We start from the raw sequence: 26,990 nt of genomic DNA, 5'->3' as shown, positions 1-26,990 counted from the left end.
CAGCTGACCTGGGTACCGCTGTCTGTAGTCCACCCTCTCCTGCTGAATGCCGTGCGCGACCCTCGTGCAAATTGTGAAGGCGGGGTTAACAGGTTAGCACCTCCCTGGCGATGTTCATCTGACTTCTTTCTGCTCTAGATGGGGAATGTCGGGAAAATCTGAGACTCTTTGCACCAAGCGTCTGATAAACAGGCTAAGGTCACTCGGCGCTACTTCTTTTCTGCTGGAAGCCCTCGCAGTCCTCCTTCCACCTATCAAAAAATGAAGAGATTCCCACAACGGCGACTGTAGATGATTATTTCAAACGTCTCATGTAGAACTGTGTCTTGGTCAATTCTTTGTTCTTAGGACAAGTGATTTTTCTTTTCTACTCTAGGCTCAAGGTGCTCCAGTAAAAAATATAGACAGCAGTCGCAATGTTGCCAGGCGCTTCTTTCAAGTTCTTTCCTGATAACACGACCCCTACCCCATCCCCAAAGCCCCCCTTCCCCCCCCCAAAAAAAAAAAAAACAGCAAAACAAAAACAAACGTGCCTTCTCCTTTTAAAGACATTTGTGTGCGGGGCATGACTTGTTTATGACTTGTGTGCTGACATAAACGCAGTCCACAGAATCTATGAACTAGAAACAGTACTGTTGGGACAAGAGAGGTAATCGAGATACAGAACGTTAGTGGTCAGATATACAAGAAGTCGATAGTCGTTAGCAAAAAGAAAGTCTTTTAGCCGCCAGCTCTCCACTCCTGGGTACCTAAATCGCCCCACCCCTAACTACACTTTCCCTTTTTCAGAAAAGTTGTGTTCCAAGGAACAGCAGTATGGCCGACATCGCAAGGGGTCAAGCAAATGTGCACGAAATGCACTGACAGGAAAGTCTGCGCCAGGCTTAGAACCACGCGGGCCCGACTGCCCAGCACTCTTCCTACTTCGGGGAAGCTTATTGTTAAGTATGGAAGTGCGGACGGAAAAGTGGCCTCAGCAGCCAAAGCGGATCAAAAGCCGCTAGTTCCATGGTCACAGTCAAGTGAGTGCCGCCCAAAGACCCTTTGTTGCACTGGCCTTGAGAATGACCTCTGCAGAAGCACGCTGAAAAGCAAGCGATTCCCATCTCGCATCTAGCCGCCATGTTGTCATCAATCAAGTGGTGGTGGTTGGTAGGATGTGGAGGTGATGACTGTCATCTCTGTCCTTGTGAGTGAGGTAACAGCAGAATCTGTGCTTCTTGCCAGAACAGACGAGGAGTTCAGAAACAACATCTTAAGATGCCCATAAAAAAAGTCGCATTGCAAATGAACAGGAAATAAAGACGAACTAAAGGGCAATGTAAACACGAGGAATTGTAACTGATAAGACACGGGCAAAACATTCAAATGGAAAGGGATTTGCTAAGGAATAATTTAAAATCAATGAGCATTAGCCAGCGCTACAAGAACACGTAGAAGAGTGGAGGAAGCGTATGAAGGAAGCTAAGGTAAAGTGAAGAAATGTAAAAGTGTCGATGAGGCAGGCAACCAGACAGACAGACGGGGAGTCGTAGGGATGAACAGAACAAGAGAGAAAGGCTTGGAGCTCTCTATGGGGGAAGGGGAAGAACCACTCCATGGCTAAGCCACAAACCCCAAGATCACGAATACTACTTTGCACTTCCGTGTTTGCAGCTTAAGCTTAAGAAATGAGGACGCACTTGAAATACAAAAATCCTTCCAGAGACATGACTGCCTCGATACAGCCGTGAACTTTAAGGGTCTTCAATACCCAACACCCCCCCACACACACACAATTCTACCACCAAATCCCCTTCCCACAACCCCTTCTGTTTTCATGCAGCTGTTTGACTTGCTCCCATTTCTACTTCTTGCTCTCAGCAAAGTCTTGAAGCTCAACGCTGCCGTGGCTAGTCAGTCTGCAGCTCTCCGGTAGGCAGAAAAAAACTTTGGTCATCGGTTTTTTGCACAGGAAATTCAATAAGATCTTCCACTGTCCTTGCAAACGGCTTAACATAAACTTCAGTGACACCATTTTAAGATGTTTAGTAGACTTTATAATACTTTAGTTTCCAGTGCACGATGAAAAATAAAAAACAGTGCATAAAGGAGAGAAACTGGCAAAAATAATACAACACCTACTGGCTTTGACAAAGAGAGTTTTATAAAACTAGAAAAAAAGTTGCTTGTCGTTACAACCATAAGCTTCTATATTCTTCATATATAGTGATTCAAATGCATTTTCCTTCTTCAATGCCATTATTGAGATTCCATCCGTGCATCCGTGCTATCACCAGTAACAGTAAAATTAATGCCCATCAGACGCTGCAAAACCGACATTTACTGACTCTGCAATGACAACCTGGATGTGAACTAGAGAAATACTGTACCTGCCTCGCATCTTCAGTGAGTTCAGCTCATCAAGTAACTCGACGTGCTACAGGCAGTGGCAGGCGGGGATCTAGTGCCTTACCCCGAGCCTGCAACTACGGCTTTATCACGACATTTTTCACGGCAAAAGCACCTGGCCTTGTAAACAGATGCCACATGCACAGACAGTAGAGGCAGCGCAGCATACGGTTTGTGTCATCAACATACAAGTCCTGGTCAAAGGTCCGCCCCTCGCTGAGGCTGACGCTTGACACGGCAAAGAACATCTACATGATTTACAGCGCTACTTTCAAGAAAAAAAAAGACTTACAAATCTATAAATAAATGTCAACCTGTTTTCTAAAGCTCAGTAACATAAGAATAAAACTATCTAATTTATTTCTGAATAAATCGGTGTATAGTATGTGGATGTAGGCACATGGATGAGTGCGAAGGACAGCTGGGTGGACGTTGTATGACACTGTGCTTGTGTTTGACACCAATACAAAGTGATCGGACTCAGACGGCCTTATGTAGCGCCTTCAGAGACTAACTACATTTATTACAAACACGCGAATCATCTAAAAATAAACCAAATAAGTAAAGAATGACTATTTGCACGCTCGAAAGAGCCGAGTAACCGAGGACTAAATGAAACAGTACACCCGCTAGTTACTCAGGCTGTGAACATTAAATACCAATTAAAATATGACCTTGTGCGCTGATTAGAAATAAGAAGGTAGTACAAATTGTTTCAATGTGGTTTGCTTCGGCCTATAGCACTAGCAGGTTAGGGTGCAACTGAAGGACGCCACCACACAGCAGCACAAAGTCAGGACAGGTAAACCGCACCCACACGTACATCCACGACACGCGCGGCTGAAGCAAATTGCACCGACAATATTTTCATCAAAAGCACAGTTACACAATGTTGTCACCATTAAAAGCGGCTACTTTTGTGCCGGCGATGTCAACCCATGGTAACATGCTCCGTATGCGATTGACGCTGCAGGGAAACATTCCACGTACAATTATTTCGGTGATACTATCAACTTCTGAAGCCGGTACTAGCGGGCAGAATCCGTTAAGGACCGCTGACCTGACACCACAGACCATAGCGCTGACCGAATGAGCGAGTACGACACACCAACAGAGGGACACCCACTGCCTACTCCCTTCCTCCACCCAAGATGCACTTCTCTCTCAGCCATGCAAGCTTTAGTCAGTTTAGTGTTCCGCTGGCTTGTGATGTTGGCTTGAAGCATTGCTTTATAAAGCAGCTACCAGTGACAATTCAAAGCGAAAGTTAATTACATATTGTCGCCGTTTTAAAAATTGTGGAGTTTATCAGGTTAAAAAAAAGGAAATATATGAAAAGGCCTAAAGCCAAGAGCTCAAAATAATAAAAAAAAGTTCCACTAACACTATACTGTTATCGAAACAGCGCATTGACTTACATACCAAAACGTCTTTTAAAGTATTGAGATATTTCCGAATAAGCGAACAGACAAGATTTAAGTATCTAAGTAACATACATGTCAGTGTATTAAACTCTGGATCACTATGTGTCAATACTATCAGACACTTTTCTTTCCTGCGTCAATCATTGCTGAAGAGTATCTGTTGCCGATATACACAAAAAATGTAATAGGAGATATCTTGTTCATTCTACATCGATGAGTAAGGGATACAGATTCCGCATACTTAGTATAAACATTAAAAATTAAAAATCCGACCTTTTCTAACGACACGCGCGCATACACACACACGCACACACGTGTGCTCGTGTACCAATGCAGAACAATACCTTTTCTTTTTTTGTGCTGAGACAAAACCAGATATATTACAGGGGAACATATTACATAATATTTACCTGCTTGGTCTGAAATGTATCCTATGGAATATATAAATATAACTGCACAGACATATGTACATAAAAGTGAAAAAAATGCAGAGTAACAACACCTCACCCAGCAAAGCAGCACTGAGGAAGGAATTTTGACTTGTGGTAAGGAGGAAATGGAAACGGGTGTAGATCAGGGTGGTCAACAGCTTTGTGGGTAAGCAGACCCATCCAATTTCCAGCCTGCTAGCCTGAAGATCATCGAGACAACAAGGCAACACACTGTATCAAGCATTTACTTCCATGTCGGTGGATCATCAAGAGACAAAGAAATGACAATACAAGTACTATGGTCCGGAGGCCTTTCATGACAGGAAAAGAATTTCAATTCCAGCACCAAAACATATTCAGAGTTCGACTGAAGAAAAAGACATGTGTAACAGACCTCGACTACCTTTCTGTGCCCCTTCCTCCTCCCCCACCCGTACAAACGAACGCAAAGAAGAAGCTGAAAGATTCTACCTTGAACTCTTCGCTCTAAAAGTCTCCTCAACATAACTTTATGTTAATTGGAATTGCCCACGAACATGGGTCTCTTAGCATAAAGTTTAGACATAATCTCATTGCGAGAAACTGTACACTGTTCGTGATTAAGGTTACTTTAAATTCTGCGAAAGGGATTCGTGTAACAGCAGGCCGCCGTGGAAAAAAGACTACGGTTTTTAAAAAATAAAATTGCTGCTTAATAGAATGGGCTATCGCATGCAAAAGCATAGCAAATACTTTTACATACTGTAAAACTTATTTAGAGAGTGATTTTCCACTTAAACATTGTCTACATTTTTAACCCTTTCTATCTTGTGTCAGGGTAGGCCGCAGCTGCAGCCAGACGCCTCCTGCCCGGGTGTAGCAATGGCGCTGAACGTGCTCGTGGTGGCCACGTCAACAACTATTTCAACTGAAATGCTTTGTGGTCAGCGTAAATATCCATCCTAAACATAATATCTGGCTGCAATATTGAATTAAAAGCTAAGACCCGCGGCACACTAGAGAACAGCATGATGATATATTTGAATGACAGGCGGTTCAGAAAGTTGGTTCTGGCTTGTTCCGACAGTTATAGTACCAATACACCGTAAAAGAATTCATCATAATTTTACTGGCAACTAACAAATCATAAACGTGTGAAAAAGATATAAGTAATATATTCTCAACTTGAAGAGTCTCTCGAAAGATCTCATCTAAAACGGCGTCCCAAAACATCGATCGGAGGACTGGGGTTAACATGACTATCGGGACATCCGGGCGGATATATCATAACACATCATATACCAACATAAACATTTTGCAAAATGGAGATAAATAATCTCATTATCTGCACATATGTTTCAAGTTTTTAAAAAAATACAAACAAAAGAAATAATGAAAGTAGCCACGCCAAGAGAAGACAATTCATAAACACCTGATCTCACATAAATATGACACTGCTCGACAACAGAACGGACACTCTGGAATGGGTTTTCATTTCATCAAGCTAAATTGACGGTAGGTCTGTACAATAAGATTATAAAACCATGTTTACTCTCTAAGAAAAAAAAATTACGCTAATTCTAAAAACTATTTTCCTCGTAGAGACAACGTAAGAGGCCTTTTTACAGTGAATGAATATTTCTTGCTTTCCAACTTTAAACCAAATTTCATTGGACAAAAGAGCGACCATCGGATCGTCTCCACTCCCGATATGTAAAAACCTCATGAAAGGGAAAAACGTTGATTCCTACCGGCTTGTCCCCTTCATGCTGTCTGATTACTGCTTTGAGGTACACTCCTCGACACATTCCTGCTGCGTCCCCTTACAAGCGGCGATGCTAGCACAGGAAATGTGCCACAGACAGTAAGCTGTGCTGCTACAAGGCACGAATAGATGACTCTGCTTATATCCATAAATGCAGTCCCCTGTACGGCAACAAGACGCATTCTCACCTTCCAGTGAGTGTCGAGTACAAATACCACATGTAATCAGCAAGCTACATAAATACACTACCCTGTCCGGCAACAGGACGCGCTCTCACATCCCAGTAAATACCTTCGTGTGTCGAGGACAAACAACGTTCGTAATCAGCAAGCTACATAAATATGCTTTCTTAACGTAAATGCGAATGGTTCTATGGAAGCATTAAGTATATCTTGACCAGGCTGCGGTCTTTAGGTTCACGATGAGCTGCACTCATCGCTCCAGTGTCTGTGCTGTTCGTAGTAAGACGCATTAGCTATGGGAGACGACAAGCAGACAAGCTTGCAGACAGCACGGACAGCAAGGGATAAATATGACTTCCTTTAGCAGAGTTCTTCAGGCGAGATTCCACGCTGTCGGGTAGAGAGAGAGAAAAAAAAAAAGACACTGGACATTGTTTCCTTCCATGACAAAGTTATCCATTTACCTGAAAAAAAAAGGGGAAACAATTTTAACTCATTTGTAACCAACCAAACCAGACTTTGTCCTTGATTATGGTTTTTCGGAAAATGGAAGAACGCATCATAATTCAAGCCAACAAAGAGAGTTTTCAATATTTCAATGCACATAAACTGTACTTTTATTTAACAAATATATGTCCAATCTCAGAGTTTTCAGTGGTCATCAATGGTGGACCTTGACATCGGCTTCAATTTTCACAGCACATCACCTTTCTCTGTTGGCACCTCGCTGCACGAGGGGATCACTGGTTTAGCTGCACTAACTCTATTTTTGGTTTTATCGACTCTACCAACAAAGTGTTGATCAAAATGAGCAACAAGAACTTCAACTCTTGAAGCAATGTCGTAGCGCGTAAATCATCCAACATGAAATCCTGTAATTTCACCCGCTCTTCAACTTCTCATTTCCTTCTAGTCTTTTCCTGAACATAACGCCAGACATGCTAATGAAAAGTCCCTTCCTGCTTCGTACGACACGTGTGTTTAAGGTATATGACCAGCGCCATGTCTCGTTTGTATAAATGACTAACCCAGGATATATGTCATTACGTACCTTTGACCTTATTGCATCTGCAGCGGCAGCGGAAATGGATTTTACTGCAGACTGCAGCTCTTCTCGTCTTTGAGAGGAATCAGACCCGAGGAGATCTGATGGTCCAACAGCTCGTCTTCTTCAATGCTGAAAACGAGAAAACAACACCGATACATTATTACACACCGTAACGATTCAGTGGCTACGAAACACTGGCGCTACATTCACAGAACCCAGGTGCGGACATCATTCCTTCCGTCGCAGAAATTATCACATGCCAAACCGTGTCTAAAGGCCCTTCTTAACCGGGAATATGTCGAATATTCGACCAAGTTTGAAAAAGGTTGTCTGCGAAAGTCACAGCAAACTAATGGTTTGGGGAGGACGGTTCGGGACAGTGGAACTTTGGTCAACATGAAATGTACACCAACACTACGCATGGCTCAACTTTAGGCATCGTGTCTACAGTCTGATGCAAGTCTGGAAGACAGTGAGGAGGGGATGTGAAGATGTCTTGTCAAATCTCATAAATTTATCATTTGGCGATTACAGAAAGCTTCTAGATCTTGTAACCTTAGGATAATTTTGTTTTAAATATAAAAACTAAAAACTTCGTGCAGCACAGAATTTACGAATGTAGGCACAGCACAGAAACAAAAAAACAAAAGAATAAAACAAAAACATAAATATTTTAATGCTTGACCTATCGAAAGGCATAAAATAGATATTCATCAAAATGTTTTCGAATTTGGCCGGTCACCGCAAACATCCTTGATGTTTGTGCCATATTAGCTCTGAAAGAGTCGCTTCCCCTGCCGATATTTTCAACGAATGGCATCACATCGGGCAAAAATAGAATGATTCTCTAACGTGCTTTGATCGTCAGCAAAATCCGACAACAAAAAGGCCGGCGTGCAACAAAACATAATATCATTTACCGAGGCAAACACACCAAACAGGCTCAGTCGATTCCCTTGCACTGCGGGACAAAGCTCGATGACAGAGAAATGGTCCACAATGCAATTAAAACCTAATGATGTTAGCAAACCGTGAGGCCCGGTCAATGCTGCTGCTCTGCCGATTCCGGAGCTGATGCAGCCGTGTACGGCGCCAATCACGAAGGCACTCGACAGCGGGCTGACAAAGGAAACGTCCGCTTCCTGTGAGTTCTCTCCCCGTGATGACGAGTAGTGTGCTTTAGACACCTTCCTGTCAGGCTACCGCGGGCCCAGGTAAGAGAGATATGCGTTTGCACGTACGTCTGCGTCCGTGTGTGTGTGTGCGAGTGCACGCGCGCCCTGGAGGATATAATATCTAGATACCAAATCTACGATGACTGGGCGAAATGAAAGATGAGAGTTAAGAAGAAATTAAAGAAGCAGCCAACAGCACGTCAATAATACGAGACAGAGTAAAGGGGGAAACATACAAACGGATAGACGGGGAAAAAAATGTGTGTGTGTGTGCGCGTGCGCGCGCGGACTTATTTTTTGCAACGATATCAATGTTTTTACATCAGCGAGTGACTTAGACTAATGAGAGCAAGAACTTGTCCTATTTTTTTTTAACCGGGATTGGAACCTGCGGCAGTGACAGAGCCCATTGTATGGAGAGATGCTAGATGCAGCAGCGGTGACGGCGTTACCTGAGCAGCATGCACTAGCTTCCATAAACAGGCTGCACGTGCTACGCGACACCGGGCCTTTGTACCCTTTTCAGCCCTCACTGCGCATGACTGTGATTGCACCGGAAATAGAGCAGGCGGGAGGCGCGGGCTCGGCGTTGATGGAGCTTGAACAGGTAGCGGTGATGAGGAAACGATGGATGTCAGATAGCCGTGAGGTGACAGGGAGTACACGTGATTTAGCCACTTCCCCCTCGGCCAGACTCACCTGTTTAGGACCATGGATGAGTGATTAAGCAATAATGTCAATACAGTGCCGCGCACATGAGCGAGGATGTATACCGCCATCAAATCCCTCAAACTTCTCTCACGTTCGATTTTTGATTCCTCCCTCCTCCTTACTTTGGTCTGTCTTTCCTTTCCTCCACCCATGCTAACTGTGCTGGCAGTTTTACCATGCAGCTCTAAATCGTCTGCCAATATGTCACTGTCTTTTAATGCAGGAGTCGTGTGAACATGGATGCGCCAGTCTGGCGGGGCAAGCGTTAGGATGCAAGTAGGGCCGTTGAAATCGTCGTGCGTGCGCGTGACCAATCTCCACGCCTAGTGCTTTTCGTCTAGAGACACTTGCTGACAGCAAAAGCCTCAGCAACAACATGGAAGGTGGGTATCTCAACGATATATCTACCTGCTTAGCCCCGTGCCTCGCCACCTTTAACCTTCCTTTACCATCTTCGCTACAGACACCAGAAAACAGATAGCCTTGAACGCCCTCAGTCTAGCCTTATATTCAAGACTAGCGACTGTCTTTTTTTTTTTTTTTTTTTGCTCACCGTTACGGGTTGTCTCGTTGTCTCAAAGTGTAACCGACATTGCAAAATTTGTCGAAGGCAAAATCTACATTCGTTTGTATAGATCCACCTCCCCTTTCTAGAAAAACACACGTGGTCAGAAATAGCGTCTGTCGTGAAAACATCTTGAAATATCTCATCATCAGTTTGATAATATAAAACAATATAATTATAGAGACTAAGACGTCTACTGCGTCATCGTGGAAATAACAAAATATGATGAGAAGATTTCATTCTATCTATATTGAGATGTTAATTGTGCACGCGTGTTAATGCTTAGCTGTCCGAGTTAGCGTTCAAAACAACTTCCATTATCTCATCCTCAAATAACTTTTCATGAAACATTGACAGATGGCTTTAGTAAGTAACTTGGTACCTTATGTGCGTTTAAAGTGTTACTACCTAAATTTCTTTTATTTCTGATCTATTACTTGTTAAATGCAACGGCAAAGACATGACGTCATCGAGACATTAAGATCCTGACACGGGCAATCGCGAGGAAGCTACTGGTCTAAATTATTCGTCCTTCTCCTGATACGCGTCTTTTACGCCAACCTCTTCCCCTTTTAGAGCTCCTTTTCTCATGCCTTTTCTTTTTCTTTTTAGCAGTTAGCAACTCTACCACCGTCCTCATTGCCATTACTGGGTTTATCCTCAGCCTGCAACTCTACCACCGCTCTCATTACCATTACTAGGTTTATCAGTGAAAAAAAAAGTTGACAGATATGCAAAGTGTGTGTGCGGTAAACAATCTCTGGTGCCATATTCCTGAAGTAATATATTATTTCAAATGCTAAATCTGAGCATAGGAGGGATTTTTTCCCCTTCATAACGGAGTCGGGGAAGAAACGTGGTAGAGGAAGGACGTGGTTAACAAGAGAAAGTGCAGAAGAGATCTGGATGCAAGAAAACGAACAAGCCGGAACATCAAGGTGGATAAAGCGATAGTTTTGTCAGCAAGACGGGTGGTTTCGCCACCTAAAGCGTGCTCTGGGTGTGTTTTGGCAAGCCGCTCTCGACAGGCGAGGGCCCCGTAAAATAAGGCTGGCCTCACATTGTCCGACTCCTTGCCTGTTGAATGTGAAGAGCCGCGAGCTTTTGTTGAGGCAGCCCCATGGCTGATAGTGATATGTGTGCCGTCCTCTGTCCCGCCCTCCGCCAAATGCGGGTTTCATGTCCCAAAGCCCGAGTTATCCCCTGATCTCTCAATAGGAAGTTAATGCTAGGCGCTGGGGCTGGTGCCTCCCTGTCTCCCCGCTGTCTCTGGGCTAGGGGCCAGCCCCGCCGCTCAATTAGCAGACAATTGTGTGGAGCACCCGCAAAGTAAGGGTAAACGTGCTCCGAAAATCCTCTCCCATCAAGTGTTTCCCGTCTACTCCGCAAGTTGCACGTGAGTCGAAGCTACCCGCGGGTGCAGAAAGGAAACGAGGATCTCAAGTGTGTCCGTGGGCAGGACATATGCCAGAAAGCAGCTAGTGTAGGGAGCGCCAAGTCAACACACAAGGCGACTGTTGTGTTGCTTGCCATGAGTACTCAGCATGAACACCAGCCCCTCCCTATCACCGCTCTCATACCTCCTCCTGGCGACATCAGCTTACATGCCTTAGAACATGCTCTCTCCACAAACTCCTCCCGTTGTGTGTGTGGAGGGGAGGGGTCCATCCACGGATGGGTGTTTACAGGGACGACTACTTTGCTGTCATACAGCCTTAGTTGCGGCTCGGTGTAAAGCACCAACTCATTCCCCGCGACACCTCCAGGTTTTATACCCCTCAACCCTCCACTCATAAATGTCACCAAATGTATGTGTATACGAGCGCGCGTGCATTTACGTTCACGTGCGTGCGTAGCCGCTGATTACGTGCAGCAGCAGCATCTCCGCTCTTCATGAGACTGCACGAGATCCACGTCTCATCTCACTTCCTTAGCGCTTCATGAGCTCTAAAGTGACGTATGAGCGGCTAGAGATGGCAGCGAATATTCTCTTAATGCTAGTAAACGAGACATCCACGACCTAATAAGCAGATGCCGAGTACAAAAGAGAGATCTTGTATGATCGACTGCAGAAGGCATCTAAGCCCTCCTGTTCCTGATGCCGCTAAACGAGGCATCAACAGACATTAAAGCTGAAATAAAGCTGCCGTCATACCCTACTTCCTGCACAAACTGCTTTGGTTGGATGATGCGTGCTACATCTGCAGGAGAAGCTACCCAGTAAAGAGCGCACTTAGTGCTGGATCACACCAAACCGAATTGCCAGTCGACGCTTTTACAGCGACTTAGGAAGGGAGAAATCCCGGCTAGCAGCACCCGTCTTTTCCGACACAAGTCCGTTGCCATGTCAGCTACGCTGTGTTTAGCACGTGCCGTCCTCTCGCAGACATATTTGTCAGAATCGCGCACAGATAATAATGAGCGAGAAAGCTCGTCACCATCCAACATGATGGTCTTGACAACCAGAAAGTTTTCCCCTAGGGACAGTACGCGGCTCTGACCTCCTCCTCGTCTCTTCATCTCGCCAGGTAGGCAGCGAATCCCCAAACCCTCCGACTGGCAGGGTGCGTTGTTGGGAGGCTGTTAGCAAGTCACTTTAAAAGCAAGCAGTGGTCCCAGTCAGTCAGCACCCCTTCCAGCCTTTATTTGCCAATCCCCTCTAGCTGCTGGTTACTCCTAAGAAAGGGACATGTTGTGTCTCCTCGTCGACTTTAGGGAAGGAAGAGGTCGTGGAGAAGCCACGTCCATGCCAATGCACTTCACACTCCACGAAACCCAACCCGACCTACGCAAGGGAGTAACTAAAGATTACCTCCCCTATCAACAACGTATCACTATCCCAGGAGGCGCCATTCTGCGGAGGTATAATGGAGCTCTCTTAGCCCCCGCGCTCTTTCATTTCTTTCATCTTCATACTCCGCTCTCTCTCTCTCTCAGGTCGCTGTCCGTCTCCACATACGCAGCGCATCAATAATTCACAGCGGCTCAAGACAAAAGCACGAACTATTGGCTGACGGATAAGACGTTTTGCAAATGTCTCTCAGGCAATCCCCAAGACACTGGAGCTGGGGGACACGGCGGCTCGCCTGTGCACCGCCCCTCTGATGCTGTGACAGCGGCCACTGCACTCCTCTGCCTGGAACTACGCGGCAGGAGGTGCAAACCCATTCACTGTGCTCTTCTTAATAACAATAAGAATTACTATCAGCTAGAACTACAATCCGATTTGAGATAGTTCTGACGGGGAGGGGGCGGAGAACCGTTCTAATGACAAGTTGTTTCAGATTCAGACTGAGCATTACTCCCCTTCTTCATCAGGATGGTACAGTGATGCGATATATTATGTCATCCGCAGCAACTGCGATCACAGCAACAATGTATATCTCAGCTAAGTAGTATAATCGTATTGCAGGTTTAAAAAAAAAATAAAAAAAACATGGACACAAATGCATAGCGAATAAGCGGACGCTCTGATGGTTGTTACTAACGAAATATAGTCAATTACAAAAACCACACTGACGTGTTCCGTTTTCTTCTCAAAAGGTCGGAGAAGAAATTCATAGGGGTTGTTTCTTTCTTTATTCTTAGGAGAGAGGCGTAGAAGTTATCTATGCTGAAAAGGCATCTTTCTGAAAGTACACAGAAAGAAGAAAATATGCAGCCGTCACTAACCGTATCGCTGATGAAAGCGTTACAATAAGGTGGTGGTCCTCCGAGTTAAGTAGAAAAATGCGTAATTACAGACGAAACGAGGAGAAAACCGAAAAAAGAAACATTAGCTGAGAAGAGAAAACCTCCATGAACCCATAACACTGGCGGAAGAATGTCGCTGCTGGTTCCAGAGAGGGGCCATACATCAGCCTTAATCCCGTGGCGGCTGGCACGGCGGCGTGGTGCAGCAAGGCCGGCCTTAATTCTCAGCAGCATGCGATGGCGATCAGAAGAAGCCATCCACAGCCCTGCCTAGGTCTCACTCCGCGGTACTTCACCGTTTCCAAAGAGTACTTCAAGTTGGTGGAGCCATTAAAAACCCTACTGACGCGTGTGGCGCTGTACGGGTTATCATCATTCAGCTTTCGAAAAACCGTATTTCAGTCGTGGTTAATTTGTAATATAAGTGTGTAAGCATGTGAGAGTGAGTAAAACAGGAGGAAGGAAGGGAGTGAATCATGTAAATGCTAGTTCCAAAAAAAATTGCGCTCCCTCTTAAAATGCCACGCAATCCTTAACCAGCTTCACAATTTGAAATGCGCACATATTAAATAAAACAGTCCGCACCTATACATGCAAACAAACACACATGGACGCAAACAAAAGAAAACGCACGAATGTAAACAAACACTCATGCATAAAGCTCTTGCTTGATTAACATTTTCTGTAACCTGCCTAATCGTCGTCACTCTAGGCAGCAGCGCGCAGACCCTTGAAACGAGGCCAGAGAATTTGCATTTAGTTGCGCCTCAAGCCCGATGAAAGATGAGTGCAAAGATAAGTTATCTTCACATTAGCAAAGAGTCAACAGGATATTTTCAGGATAAGTGATGAACTGAGCAGATAAATGTTCTCCTCAGATTACTGTATTTTAACGCCTTTACTCAAATCTCAAGCGTTAGCTAAAGTGTGCGGACCTCGGGGATAAAACAAGTTTGTATGAGAGATAAATAAATTTATATGAAGCTTTCAGATCTGATGCGGTTAACTGAAATCTGACAATTTTCAAGGTCACTTTTAAAAGATTCTTTCTGGACACTTCCAAAGTCTTTCCAGAACGCAAATGGCCGGATCCTCCTCGCAGCCACAGCATCTAGCAGTCCAAACAAAGGACAACAATGAGATCCCCACTGGCCACCTCAGACGGCCTACCTTACTTTCATAAGCAGCTAATGTCTGGCCGAGCGATTTCTGCCGTTCATTCTGATACTTCTCTACTTTTCGCATGCTACACCACCAAACACAGGTAGCTTACGCCGGTGCATTTAAGGGCCTAAATTTATGAAGACCAAAATAACTGGTTTGGAACATGGGATGACAAGAATGCAACATGACGTGCAGCACTATCAGGCGATCAAGCGACTATCTGCTAGCCAGAAGCGAGAGAGATCCTCAAGGAAGCCTTGTGTGCCACAAAGGGCAAGAGGATTAGAGCCAGAAACAAAAAGCAGGAAAAGGAAAGGACTCTCATGTGGAGCCACGACACATTCATGGAGCTTACATGCTGCTCGCCCACTTTACAGGATACAAGCGGATTCCCCCAGACCCTGAAATCAACACATGGACGCCAACAAGCAGCTCGTCCGTGAAAATTTTGTTGCAAAATGCAGCTGTTGCCAAGACAAATCAGACTCAGGTCGCCCAAAACGCCTTCTCTAGAATATCCCAGTTCGATATTAAAGAAATCTACTTCCAGCTAATGTGGTTATTAAGGCGGAAGAAAACCTGCAGTAAGTTCTTATTAACCATCTGTGTAAATGAAGCACGAGGCTCAATAGAACTAATCCGCAGCTTAAGTGTTCGTGATACGGGAAGTGCGCAGACGAATACACTTCCTTAACTGGAAAATGCTCTGCAGAACCGAATCGAAACGAGGGAAGAATTGCCTGTCCTTCACAAAGAGTGAAGCAGACTTTCTTCGAAAAACAAAACAAAAAAGGTCTGCTTCAGCGATGGTGGTTGACCGTCCAGAACTGTCTCCCAACATCGCGCGTCGCACGAGGCTGTACGTGAGTCAATGACCCACACCACTACCGTGTAAATACGGGATTAAAAAGGGAGAGGGGTTTTTTGGCGTAAATATGGGATTATGGGGAAAAGGCTTTTTTCGGTCATCACTTAATTAGCCCTTTCCGCTTTGATGTGCAGATGTCCTGAACGCACGACGATCCTCCACAGTGATAAACGCACGGTTGTTTTCTTCCTCCACAAAATTACCCGGCTCAGCAACGGCCCGAGTCTGGAGTTTAAGCAACATGTAATGGACGACGGTCTGGAGTCTTAGCAACACGTAATGGATGACGGCCTCACAATCTGGAGATTCAGCAACATGTAATGGATGATGGCTGGTCTACAGTCTTAGTCACGTGATGGATGGTGGTCAGGAGTTTGAGCAACGTGTAATGATGGGAGTATTGAGTTTGAGTAACGTGTAATGATGGGGGTATTGAGTTTTAGCAACATGTAATGGACAACAGTCTCGAGATTTAGCAACACGTCATGAATGATTGTCCCAGAATATGGAGTTTTCACAACTTGGCTGATGTTTCCCGAGCCTGGATGGGGGTGTTCAGCAATATGAGACCACTTCCTTCAATTCAGGAAAAGAAAAGATCTACCATCAACACTCAAATAAAAAAAAATCGGGAAAGAATCGAGAAAATAAACAAGTAAGCAAAATATTAACCAGGGATTCCAATGCTTCAACGGTCAATACTTTACTTATTTTTTATGTTGTTGTTGTTGTTGTTGTTGTTGTTGTTGTTGTTGTTGTAGCAGCAATATTCGAATCTGTCGCTCGTCAGCATTCTCGGCTAGCCCAATTCTGCTTCACCAGAACGTTTCCAGCAAGATAAAGCAAAACTAAGCACAAATCAAACCGCGGCAAAGCAAGAACTAAGAAAGCTTACCGCCTGCAGCAAACTAACAGGTTAAAAAAAAAAAAAGAGCAGAAAATCTGTTCTAACCTCGGTGTAACTCTTGCCCCATTGTTTAACGTTTACTGTCGTCGATTAATCCACTTGAAAATGGTGGGGACGCAGAGAAGCAGTGACTAAAAATATTTGATTTCATGCAAGATTGCTGGTGCTCAATAAATTAATTACACTTTAAAAAAATCTGTCATCTCTCCTGTGCTTATTAGCCAATAAGCCTTTGTGGGAGTTAATGCAACACATAAATCTTACGATGCTTCCCTTCAAACAGCCCTTAAAGTACAGTTGTCATAAAGGTATACTCTGTTTGTATCTGACTAGTTGAATGTACTTCTAGAAGTACGACTGGAGTTAATCATGCATACTGTCCAAGTACATTTAGTTTCAATCAGCCTTCGTTTTAACAGACCTGGAACTTCTAATTCCTCCTCATCCTCCCTTTCCTTCCCTTTAATTGGGTACCGGACGGTTAGCATCCTCAACCTCTTCCATCCCTTTAGTTTCTGTCACACTCTCATACGCGCATGCCCCACACACACACAGCCATGTCTGCTATCCACAAAATGCCACTCACACTCGCTCTCTGCTTTGCTCGCACCAGCCATCCATCCAAAGACTCACGCTCGCTCCTGGCTGTCGAGGTGCTGGACCAGCTCGTCTCTCTTGTTGACCACGGCCACTAGTTCCTCCAGCAGCAGTCTTTCACGGCGTTTCTGGGCCTCTGTCTTTTGCCAGTCTGAAACATACAACACGATTGTCAGGATACTGTTACTCTGAACTCATTGCCACAGAGCAGACGGCCTTGTGGATAGAGCAACGGCATCCAAACCCGACGGTGCTAACACTAGCCGGTTCCATACCCGTATGATATAGCAAGGAAGAAGAGATCGGAGCCGCCTTCACCAGTTTAGTTTAGTCTTTGTTACTCATTGAGCAGCATAAGGCCGCAACAAACCGCCCTCACCAGCAAGCCCCGAAATAGGTGACGGCTTTATCTTTACCTTCATACAGTCACACTGGCCACCTGTTCAGCCCTTTACTCGGCCGCTTCGCTGACTGATTGATGTCTTTACACCTTTCAGATGTTCGTCAACTACTGTCGATTTCGTTTCACGTTTTCAACCGCTCGCCCACCTCCTACCCGCAGAACCCCACCCGACCCAGCCTTCAAAAAATCCCTCTGCAGCAGCAAGATAAGATTGTTGGCAGAAGAAAACTGCAGGTCTCGCCCTAACGGGATGTTAACGGGATTATCAATCACGAGCTGAAAGATATCGGAAGGACTGTCGAGAGCTCTCCGAGATCTTCTGAGCTCGAGGACCAGCCAGCCACATTTCCTCCAGTTTCCCCCGCACCACCAACCCTTCCTGCGCGCGATCAGCTTGCTCACGGTCCGCGCTGTGTTTGGCCAGCTCCCGCGCGCACCCGCCACTCCACGCGCACCCCGAGAGTCCATACATCATGCGGCCCACCCGGGACTCTCATTCATCTCCAGCCGACCCGAGAGTGGCCCCGTGTCAAAACAAAGCAAACTTCTTCACGGTGAGCTCCTTCAGACCAAGTTCTGAACAACTGCTAATCGCTTTAAACGCCGGGCTACCGGCTGCAGGCAGATCGGCACCGTAAGCCACAAGACTGGCCAGAGCGTTAATGGGGCTGGAATTCTTCTTGTCAAGAGTGGACAACGCGGTCAGTTTCTAGAGCACATGTTGCACGCACGCACACAAACACACGGCAAGACAGGACTCGGGGCTTGCTTCAGCCGTTTGGAAGGGGTTACAGAACTCGCACAACTTCCTTCATACATTATTTCCGATTATCAATATTAAATGACCATCAATACAGTAAAGCAATCATCTCGTTTTATTCTCTAAGTATGAGTGTATTTTAAAGATAAAACACTAAACGTTCTTATACCCACCATCTTTACCATTGAAGTGGACATATATACGGAGGTGAAGAATACATGATTTTTTCATAGATGAGGTAGGTAGGCAATTCCGTAACTTCACAGTCGTAGGGACGTGAGGGGTTAGACCCCGCCACCACCACAACCCAAGGAACCTCTGGACCAGTGAAGTGTGTGCCTCTCTCTCTCACACACACTTTCTCTCACTTGAGGTGCTGTGTGTGTGTGTTTTTTTCGCGCTCTTTACATACCCAACCTTCAACAGAATAAGGTATACTTGAAAGTATCTTGCGTCTCAAGGGTATCGAACTAGGCAGTCGGGTTGAAACTGTTGCAGACCAAACTGTCGCCCCAAAACTCGATATCCCATGTCTCAAAGCAGGATTCCGAAAACCTAGGAGGAAACACGGCCACATGGCAAAAGAGTCCGGATGAGTAAGGAACCGTTTGAGGAAACAGGGGCACATGGCGCTGTGGGCCTCCTGCTGGCAGGTGTGACGTGAAGCAAGCTGTCTGGTCCCGCGGTGCTGTTTGAGGATCAGATCACCGTGTCCTGTCAGCCCGCTGCCACTCTGGGCGCCGTGCCTGCTGTCTTTGAACAGCTTGCTGGCCATCACGACTGGCCTCGTGCCCACGACACGGCCACAGGGACTGCACTGCTCCAGCGGTTGGGCGTGCGGACGGAGAAGGGAGTGGGTGGGTGCTGGGGGAAGACGGCTGCCCCTAAAAACCTCAAGAAGTGGAAGATATGGAGAGTGTGAGAGACAAAGTGCATCCACAGGACAAAAAACTACTGTATCAACTTTCGCATGATGTTGTCTGCCTGCCCCGTGCAAACTGGGTCCACCCATGGTTGAAAGTCCGGATGGTTGGCGGGTGGTAGAGGTGGGGTGCCTTAGAGGCAAGCAGAACGACAACCAAAACGAACGGTGGACAGGAGGGTGGGGGAAGTGCACGCGGTACGAGAGGGTACGGGACAGAATAAAGGTGTCGCCTTTCCGCCACTGACAAGACAAGGGGAGGCAACATATGGCACCAACTACGACAAAATCATCAGCTCTGAGCGCCGGCTCACAAAGGGAAGATGTTAAGTGTCTTTAAGGCTGCCTCGCCTAGGCGCCCCCAGCGCCCCCCCCATCCGCCCATCCCCTCCTCGTCCAGCCGTCTGCCCTGTGTGGCCAATATTTGCACCCACCCCCACACACCCCTCACCCCTCAAGACCCCGTGCCCGCGATGCCAGAACAATTATCGTCAGCGTCCCAGTTTGTTCAGTTAATTAGACGGTTACGGCGGCCCGTTTGTAGAGGCTCCCCCCACTGTGAAAAGACCACCCTGATTAGTTGTTCGCATCGGGCCCGCGTTTACAAGCAAAGAAACCGCTAAGGATCAATATGGGCGGTCATTTGTTACACGGGGATTAACGGCTGCCCCTAATCACGGCCCACAATGGCCGCCCAATCATCGCCCGTCTCGCAGAGCGCTGCAGAGCGTGAATCTTTATCTGCATCAAAGCCGGGCGCCTGCACGTGTGTTAATCCCTGCGGCGCATGCGCGGCTGCTTAAGGCAGCGGAAATGAAAGGTAGGTTTGTGTACGCTCTGTTGGTAATAGTTCGCGAAGGATTCTTCGTCCATTGCTCACGGAATGCCTTCCTTCTGCAGTCTCTTTTGTGGCATTCTGGGACGACGCGACCTCCTGCCTCCCTCCGCCAACATGCGGATCCCTCCCTCCAACCCCCACCTCTCCTTTTTTTGTACTCTTTGGTGTTGAAGCCAGCTTTCCATCTAGTCTACACTTTCTCAAGTGCCCCATAGTTATTGCTGCTACAATAAGCTGCTGCCTTTGATGCTGCGTTCTGCTTACTGTTTTGTATGCTTGGATGTGCGTGTGTAAAAGAGGGAGAGATCCGAGATTGATTTTTTTATGGGGAGGTGGGGGTGGCGTAGCTGCTTGTCTAAACGCTTTGTGTATTTTATGTCTATATTTTCTTCGCAAGTTTCCGTACACTCAGTCTGGTACTTTAGCTGAGAATTATTATTATTTATTATTAGTGGTGGCAGTGGTGGTGGTTTGGCAGTTAGAGTGCTTCGAGCAAGGCGAATAGCGGAGTTGTGGCGTAGGGTCAACGCTGGGTGAGTCGGAGAGTTGCTTACAGTTTTTGCTGGTGTCCTGGTCAAGTCTGTAAGGTGGCCAAAGCCGCGGTGGGTGGGCTCTATACTGGCTGCGTAAACCCATTGTTACTAAATTCTATACTGGCATTTAGTTCTTGGTGTTATTATTTCATTTATGACCTACGGTGTTCATAATGTGAATATGCTTTCTAGTTTATTATTTACTTGACCTTATTGATGAACAATTTTTGTTAGAAAGGTTGTTTAAGTATTTTCTATTTAAGTTACGCACGATGTGTTTTTAAAAATTAAAAATGTTTTTCCTATCTAAGAAGTTATCTTCGGGTTTCAGATTCCATCTTTCCCGTGTTAAGTATTTTATCCCTTGACCTTTGCTGATCAAGATTAAGGCAATAACTACATATTTACAATTACGAAAGTCGTTGGCAAGTGCAGACAGCTGTTTATCGCGCACCTTAGTTCGGGTCAGAAACAAGAAATTTGTTCTTCTACTCCATTCAACGCTTTCTTTTTTCATTTTTTTTTTTTTTTTTTTCACTCGCTGTGACACACGACCATGTCCCATTTGAAGCACACGTATAAACACTAGACTGGTTTTGAAATGTTCGTTCTCCGTCATCAATCTTCCACCTCCCGGTGCTTGACAAATGGCCATATGTCCTGCCGCCGTAATGTGCCGGCGCCCTCGGCACTGGTCTCCAGCTCCGAGACTCCGCTCTCCGTCGATCGGCGCGAGAAATTATCAGCAACCAAAAAAGAAACCAAAGCACATCTATCATGTTTGACAAGGCACGCAAGGCCAAACTGCCATGAGATTGAGAAGGTGGAGAAACAAAATGGCGGATGTCGCTGAAGGAGTGGTGCCAGCAGAATGGCCGCCTGTATGATGTCAGCGAAAGGTAGCCACGCACAGTGTCAGCCCAAGTTAATCCAAGAAATATAGGGTCGCAGCAAAATCATCATTTAGTTGCTTGTATCTTTTCAATCGTAGATATGTAACAACGCGTACCGAAGGTGGCTGTACACAGCATTCAACGTGTGCACATAGTACCCAGACCTCTTCCCCTACACACACAGACACACCGCTCTTTCCATCATGAGGGGTAGAGAGAGGTTGGGAAATGGGAGAAGAAAAAAAAAACCCAAAATCTCAATCGACTTTCCCTGCTCCATCAACACAACGATTTCAAGTTGTGTTCCGGCTTCAAGACCCAGACCATGAAAATCAAGGTCCAAAATAAAGCTTTGTGACTTTGTACAGTCTTCCGGTACTTACTTGTTTAATCACATAGCGCTACTATGGTCTGCTCGCACCTACCTGGATCTGTAGCAAAGTATTCTAACACCAACACTCACAAACACGCGTGCGATCTCTTCCTCTCTCTCTCTCCACCTCTTACTCTACTGTTGACACTTACGAAAATTCTACACCTTCCACGTGCATCACTCACTAGCATTTCAAATACCTCACACACACAAAAACACACACACAGGCCACAGCAACTCAAATCTCATTTATCATCCGACTGACACAGGCTGAGGCTCTCTATACATGTTTGTCACAAAGCGTGTAGCACAGGCTGAAAAATTAGTCAATCTGTCTTCATAAAAAATAAGTTACAAGACGGTAATCGTAACCTTTTTAATTTCAAATCGCAAAGTAAAAAAAAAAATAAATAAATAAAGAGAATCATTTTCGTTAAAAACAAGAGTTGTGGGCGAGACTGAAGACTATAAAAGCTACAGATGTACAGATGTATCTTCTAATCTAATGCATGCATGGTTGTCAATATTAGCAACTCCTCCATACTTGCAAGAACATTATCACTTCCATAAACATTTATCAATAACGTTCTTTTTCGTGTTGATGACAGATACTGTTGGACGGACTGACATTTTGTGAAAGGCTCTATTCCCCATGGCATAGTACACGGGGATGATGACTGTTTTTGCACATTTCGCTTTCCTTTAAAAAAAAAAAGAAGGGCAACCTGAGACAAATACGAAGTTAAGCTCAATGTTGCCCTAGGGTGAGCCGTTAACTCGTCATGACTGATTATTCAAGGGAAGATACTGGCATTGCGCACAAGGCCAAAATACTTTCATCCTGTGAATGGCCCGCTGGGTGGGGCGCGTCATCGCTGCCAGGGGTCAGAGAGTATCATAACCGCTAGAGAGGCAGGTGTGGAGAAATACCTCAGGCATTCTTCTTGCCACCATCGACGTTCTTTTGAGCGGACCTTTTCACTTCCCCTCACCTCTTGTGTCCAAGCACGCGGGCGCCCGCCTCGCTGGGTAGCTTCCGCATGTGTGTCTCTGTGTCCTGCAGGTGGTCGACAAGGCCATGGGACAAAAGGGTCGTGTTAGTCACCTCTTGCTTGGCTCCTGTAGTGACAATGGCTTCCACCACAACGGAGTCTAACGGGAGTGAAGTTGACGAAAGAATGTGATTACCGATGGGAGAAAGTGTGGAATCAATGAGATTCAGTTTTCCATCGCCACTGTTGTAAATAAGGCTACAAGCGACATGTCGAGAAATATTTCTGCGTATATAGGGCCCGCGCACTGGTCCCAGTGGTGAGATCACGTGTTCCAACTTGGAGGCTACTTTGTTTATTTAAAAATCATATTCATCCTGAGAATGTCCTCTGTATTTGTAACACACTTCATGTGTTCTTGTCCTCTGTCTCGGCTACTAAACTTTCTCGCCTTCCGCATTTCGTTTCTAAAATGAGTTTTGTATTTGGAACGTAGAGAAGTGATGGAGTGGGTGACTGTTGCCTGATCTCCAGGTGACTAAAGCGCCTAGTTCTTTCCAAAATGCTTCCGATATTCACAGTCAAGACAGACAGGGTGAGGTCAGAAAGCTCGACAATATTAGTGTGACAATGAATCCATAGTCTCTCTCTCTCACGCACAGAGTGAGACTGAGATGACTAGTCTTCAATGCTGGAACAGATGATAATACAAACAACCAAATATCTAGCGGAGCCCAAGCGAGAGTCACCACTGGGTGGTTCCTTAATTGCTTTCCGCCTGGTAAGCTTCGCATAACGGCCAGCCTGTCCGAGTGAAAGCCATATTAATTCGCATTTAAGGTCCCAGCGCACGCGACTGATTAAGACAGCCCCAGAGAGACGGGGGCTGTTAGGATGTGAGGGAAGCTATACCCCTGTCTACCATTCTCTGAATACTGTTCTTCCCACCCCTACCTCTTTTACCTCTCAATACACAGCTCTGTAGTCGACTTACCCAGGTCAAACCACACACACTTTGCGACTTTAAAACCATATTAAATGTTTAAACAACACAATTTTATGCATAGCGATTATGTAGGCTAGTCTCCTGACCAGCAGGTGAAGTGCCCACGACGGCGTTCTTATAGTAAACCTAAAACTCCTCTAGATGTTAATATGGCCGCTTGATTTTTACTTTAAAAAATGATTGCACTTCTTGTATTATGTATGCTGTAGGCATATTAATAATCATGAATCTGTATCCCCTGGATGGCTCGCAGACGATTTTTTTCAATCAATTTCTAGAACGAGGCTATCGACAGAACAGTTTCCGGTTTAGCGAATGACAACAGTTTAAATATACTGAGAGCCAAGATCTGTTTGAAGCGGAAGTCTGACTGCCAATTGCTCGCCGAGACTAGCAGCGGATCACTTCGCAAGAGGCCGAGCGTGGGTCTGGCATACAGTCAGTCTGACCTACACACGCCCCTGGTAATAATAATAATAAGAGGATTTGTATAGCGAATTTCCCCATACGGAGGCGAGCTCGATGCTCTTCACAAAGAGACAAGGGGCAGTGGGGAAAGAGGTCGTGTGATGTAGACGGCACAATCGAGTATAAACAAGCACAAAATGCACAAACATGCACCGGTTAGCAATACAAGAACATGTAGGAACACAAAGATGGGAGTGCGGGGGAGAAAGGACAACAGAATGGATGAGTTACAGTAGGTACTTCCGAAAGATATGTTTTAAGTCCAGACTGGAAGGCAAGTAGCGACTCCACTGTGTGGAGAGACAGAGGCAGGTCATTCCAAATACTGGGACCGGAGAAGGAGAAAAATCGACAGCCAAAGCATGGCGATCTTGAATTCGATGCCAGCCCGAACTGGCAGCCAGTAGAGATCGTGCAGAAGCAGTGTGGCATGGTCAGCCTTCCGCTTACGGAGTACAAAGCAGGCAGCACTGCTCTCAGCCCTCTGGAGCTTGTCAAGCAGGCGGCCAGGAAGATCTATGAACAGCGAGTTACAGTAGTTAAGTCTGGACAACACAAATACCGATATAAGCTGCTTGGCGGAGGCAACTGAGAGAAGATGTCTGATGCGGCTGATCCTGTGCAGTTCGAGAAAGATGGACTTGCAAACTTGGTCGACAAGATTCTCTAAGGACAATGATGAGTCTAAAAGAACTCTAAGATTTCTGACAGACTAGGGGAAAGCGATGGTGGATCCGAAGAAAGCGAGTGATGTAGACGGAGGCAGATGTTTAAGTGTATGTGCAGAGGCTATCTGGATGACTTCAGTTTTCTCCCCATTCAAATTTAATTTGATCGCCAACATCCAATGTTTGACAGAGTCGATGGTTTGCGGAGTACTTGTGAACAGACTGTGGAGTTGGCAAGCTGGGACAGATGCCAGGAGCTGAGTATCGTCGGCGTATATGTGATACTGCAAGCCAAAGAGGTGGATCACAGGGTCAAGTCGCAGAACATAGGCAGATGGTGTTTAATAAAACAAATCAAAGACTATTCTTAACCGGAAAAATATAGACGAATGACCAAGTTTAGCAAAGTTTCTATGAAAGTGTCTTGTCAAATCTTCCTTCCACCATATGTGTGGTCAAGAAGAGTGAAGACCCTAAGGTGCACCTTCCATGCAGACAGTGTTCTGGCAGTGGGTTTGGCGTCCTTCCTGCCTACAGCCAGCCCTCTGTGCGCGTGCGCATTCGCATGAGGGCGTATTTGCTGCGTTTCGCGAACACTGGGAAACCATCTTCAGGTGTGGAGTGAACTGGCCAAAGCAGCCAAAAAGTCGAGCTAATTATCGCACACAGCACATGCGCCACACCACCCACCCCACCCCAACATTTTTTATTATTAATAAGAAGACTGAATGCAGACGGCTGGCGAAGGGACGGCTCAGAAGTTTGTACTCAATTGCCGTCCACCATGAACAACGAAACAAAAGGTGGTCTGATAGTTGGCATGACGCGGGTCGACATTGTGACATTCTCAAGCAGAAGTGGCGCGCGCGGCCCTGCACGCACTGAGGCGGAGAGTGTCCTGACAACTTACCGTCACTTGCCCGCCAAGCCACTTTGTTGGCCACCTGGTCTGATCACAAGCAACTTGCACCGCTGACCTCACCAACATCTTCCTGAACTGGGTGCACTCGAGCGACTCTCATCAAGGTATCAGCCACAGACAGAGACGTTATTTGTAACGACGCGTCACGTATTCAAAATCAGAACTATCTCCGTCGATACGACTTCTATTGTCAAGGCTACCCACACAACTTCACTTCGCCAGTGTCCGTAACAGGTGTGAAAATAAATATTTTATTACCTGAAACTAAATCACTTTCTTGGTGCTTTTCGGTGTGAGGCATTTGTGCGAGGCCTTAAATAAATGTACCTAATATTCCATTATACTAACAAACCAAAAAATACTACAAATTCTTTTTTAATCTGCCCATTCACTGGATAATTGCTCTTTAATCAAATATTAAAGATAATTTTGAGATCACATTAAAGATTCTCTCGCTCTCCATCCCTCAGCTCTCCTCCCCACGCGTTTGCAAGTGCGTTTATAAGTGGGGGTTATGCACAACTACTGTGATTATAAAAACCAAAACCTTTTTTAAAAAAGAACAAAAGAAAGAGAAACAGAAAAGAAAGAAAACAGAATAAAAGAAAGAAGTAACGAGCAACAAAAAAGGAAAGAAAAAATAAGGACAGCAGGAAAGAAAAGACTAAAAAAGGAATTTTTAAAAAGACAAAAAAGGAAGAAAAATAGAGAAATAAAACAAGAAATCCCCACAAAGTGTGGTCTTATGGTCAGCGAGTGCAAGCAGGAATGGCGGTGGACTGGGCGTACGGAGCGAGCCGCTTACCTTCAATGGACATCATGGCGCGCAGTTCACGGTTCAGCAGCTCGTAGCGCCGCTCCAAGTCATCTTCCTTCTCCCTGCAACACAAAAAAAGACGATTTCACCAAATCTACTTTTCTTCTTAAACCACTTTCTGGCTCCTTACCACGAAGAGGAGCATAAGAGCGGAAGAATGGCAGAGCGGACGAAAGAGATCTAGCGGTCAGGGGTAAATCGGTCTTCTGCGAAAGGTCAGGAACACTTCCTTGCCCCCTCCTCTCTCTCTCTCTCCACACCAACAAACGCGTCACAACGCACAGATGGACAGACTAGAAGAGGACAAAGAAGAGACGTAGTGAAATCAGGAAGACTAGCAAACCTGACACCACCTTTAAGTCCTGATGAGTGGGAGTTGAACTAGCAAAACATAAAAACTACAGTATTAGGGGGCACAACACAAGCTTCACATAAATAATGTAACAACCGAACTCTCTACATTTCTAAAGCTTTAGTTTGCTGCAATTATCTTAC

The 26,990-nt window shown here is 45.6% G+C and overlaps 1 protein-coding gene and 1 long non-coding RNA gene across 2 annotated transcripts in view; one reads left to right on the top strand and one right to left on the bottom strand.

The window, feature by feature from the left end:
• Positions 1-493: 493 nt before the first annotated feature.
• The window catches only part of LOC112571193 (EH domain-binding protein 1-like), a 55,837-nt gene continuing 29,340 nt past the window's right edge, over positions 494-26,990 (bottom strand). Inside the window, 4 exon segments of the mRNA XM_025250025.1 lie at positions 494-6,636; positions 7,224-7,349; positions 16,937-17,051; positions 26,484-26,557. Of these exon segments, the coding sequence (XP_025105810.1) occupies positions 7,265-7,349; positions 16,937-17,051; positions 26,484-26,557 (274 nt within the window). The 3' untranslated portion in view covers positions 494-6,636; positions 7,224-7,264.
• On the top strand, positions 7,521-16,928 carry LOC112571197. The gene is made up of 3 exons (XR_003100774.1): positions 7,521-8,434; positions 9,330-9,489; positions 15,531-16,928. It is a non-coding gene; the product is annotated as an uncharacterized LOC112571197 (long non-coding RNA).

This window comes from Pomacea canaliculata, linkage group LG8 (assembly GCF_003073045.1).
Source record: "Pomacea canaliculata isolate SZHN2017 linkage group LG8, ASM307304v1, whole genome shotgun sequence".
Lineage (NCBI taxonomy): Eukaryota > Metazoa > Mollusca > Gastropoda > Architaenioglossa > Ampullariidae > Pomacea > Pomacea canaliculata.
Note: the sequence above shows the minus strand (reverse complement) of the source record. Positions and strands in the feature narration are given on the sequence as shown.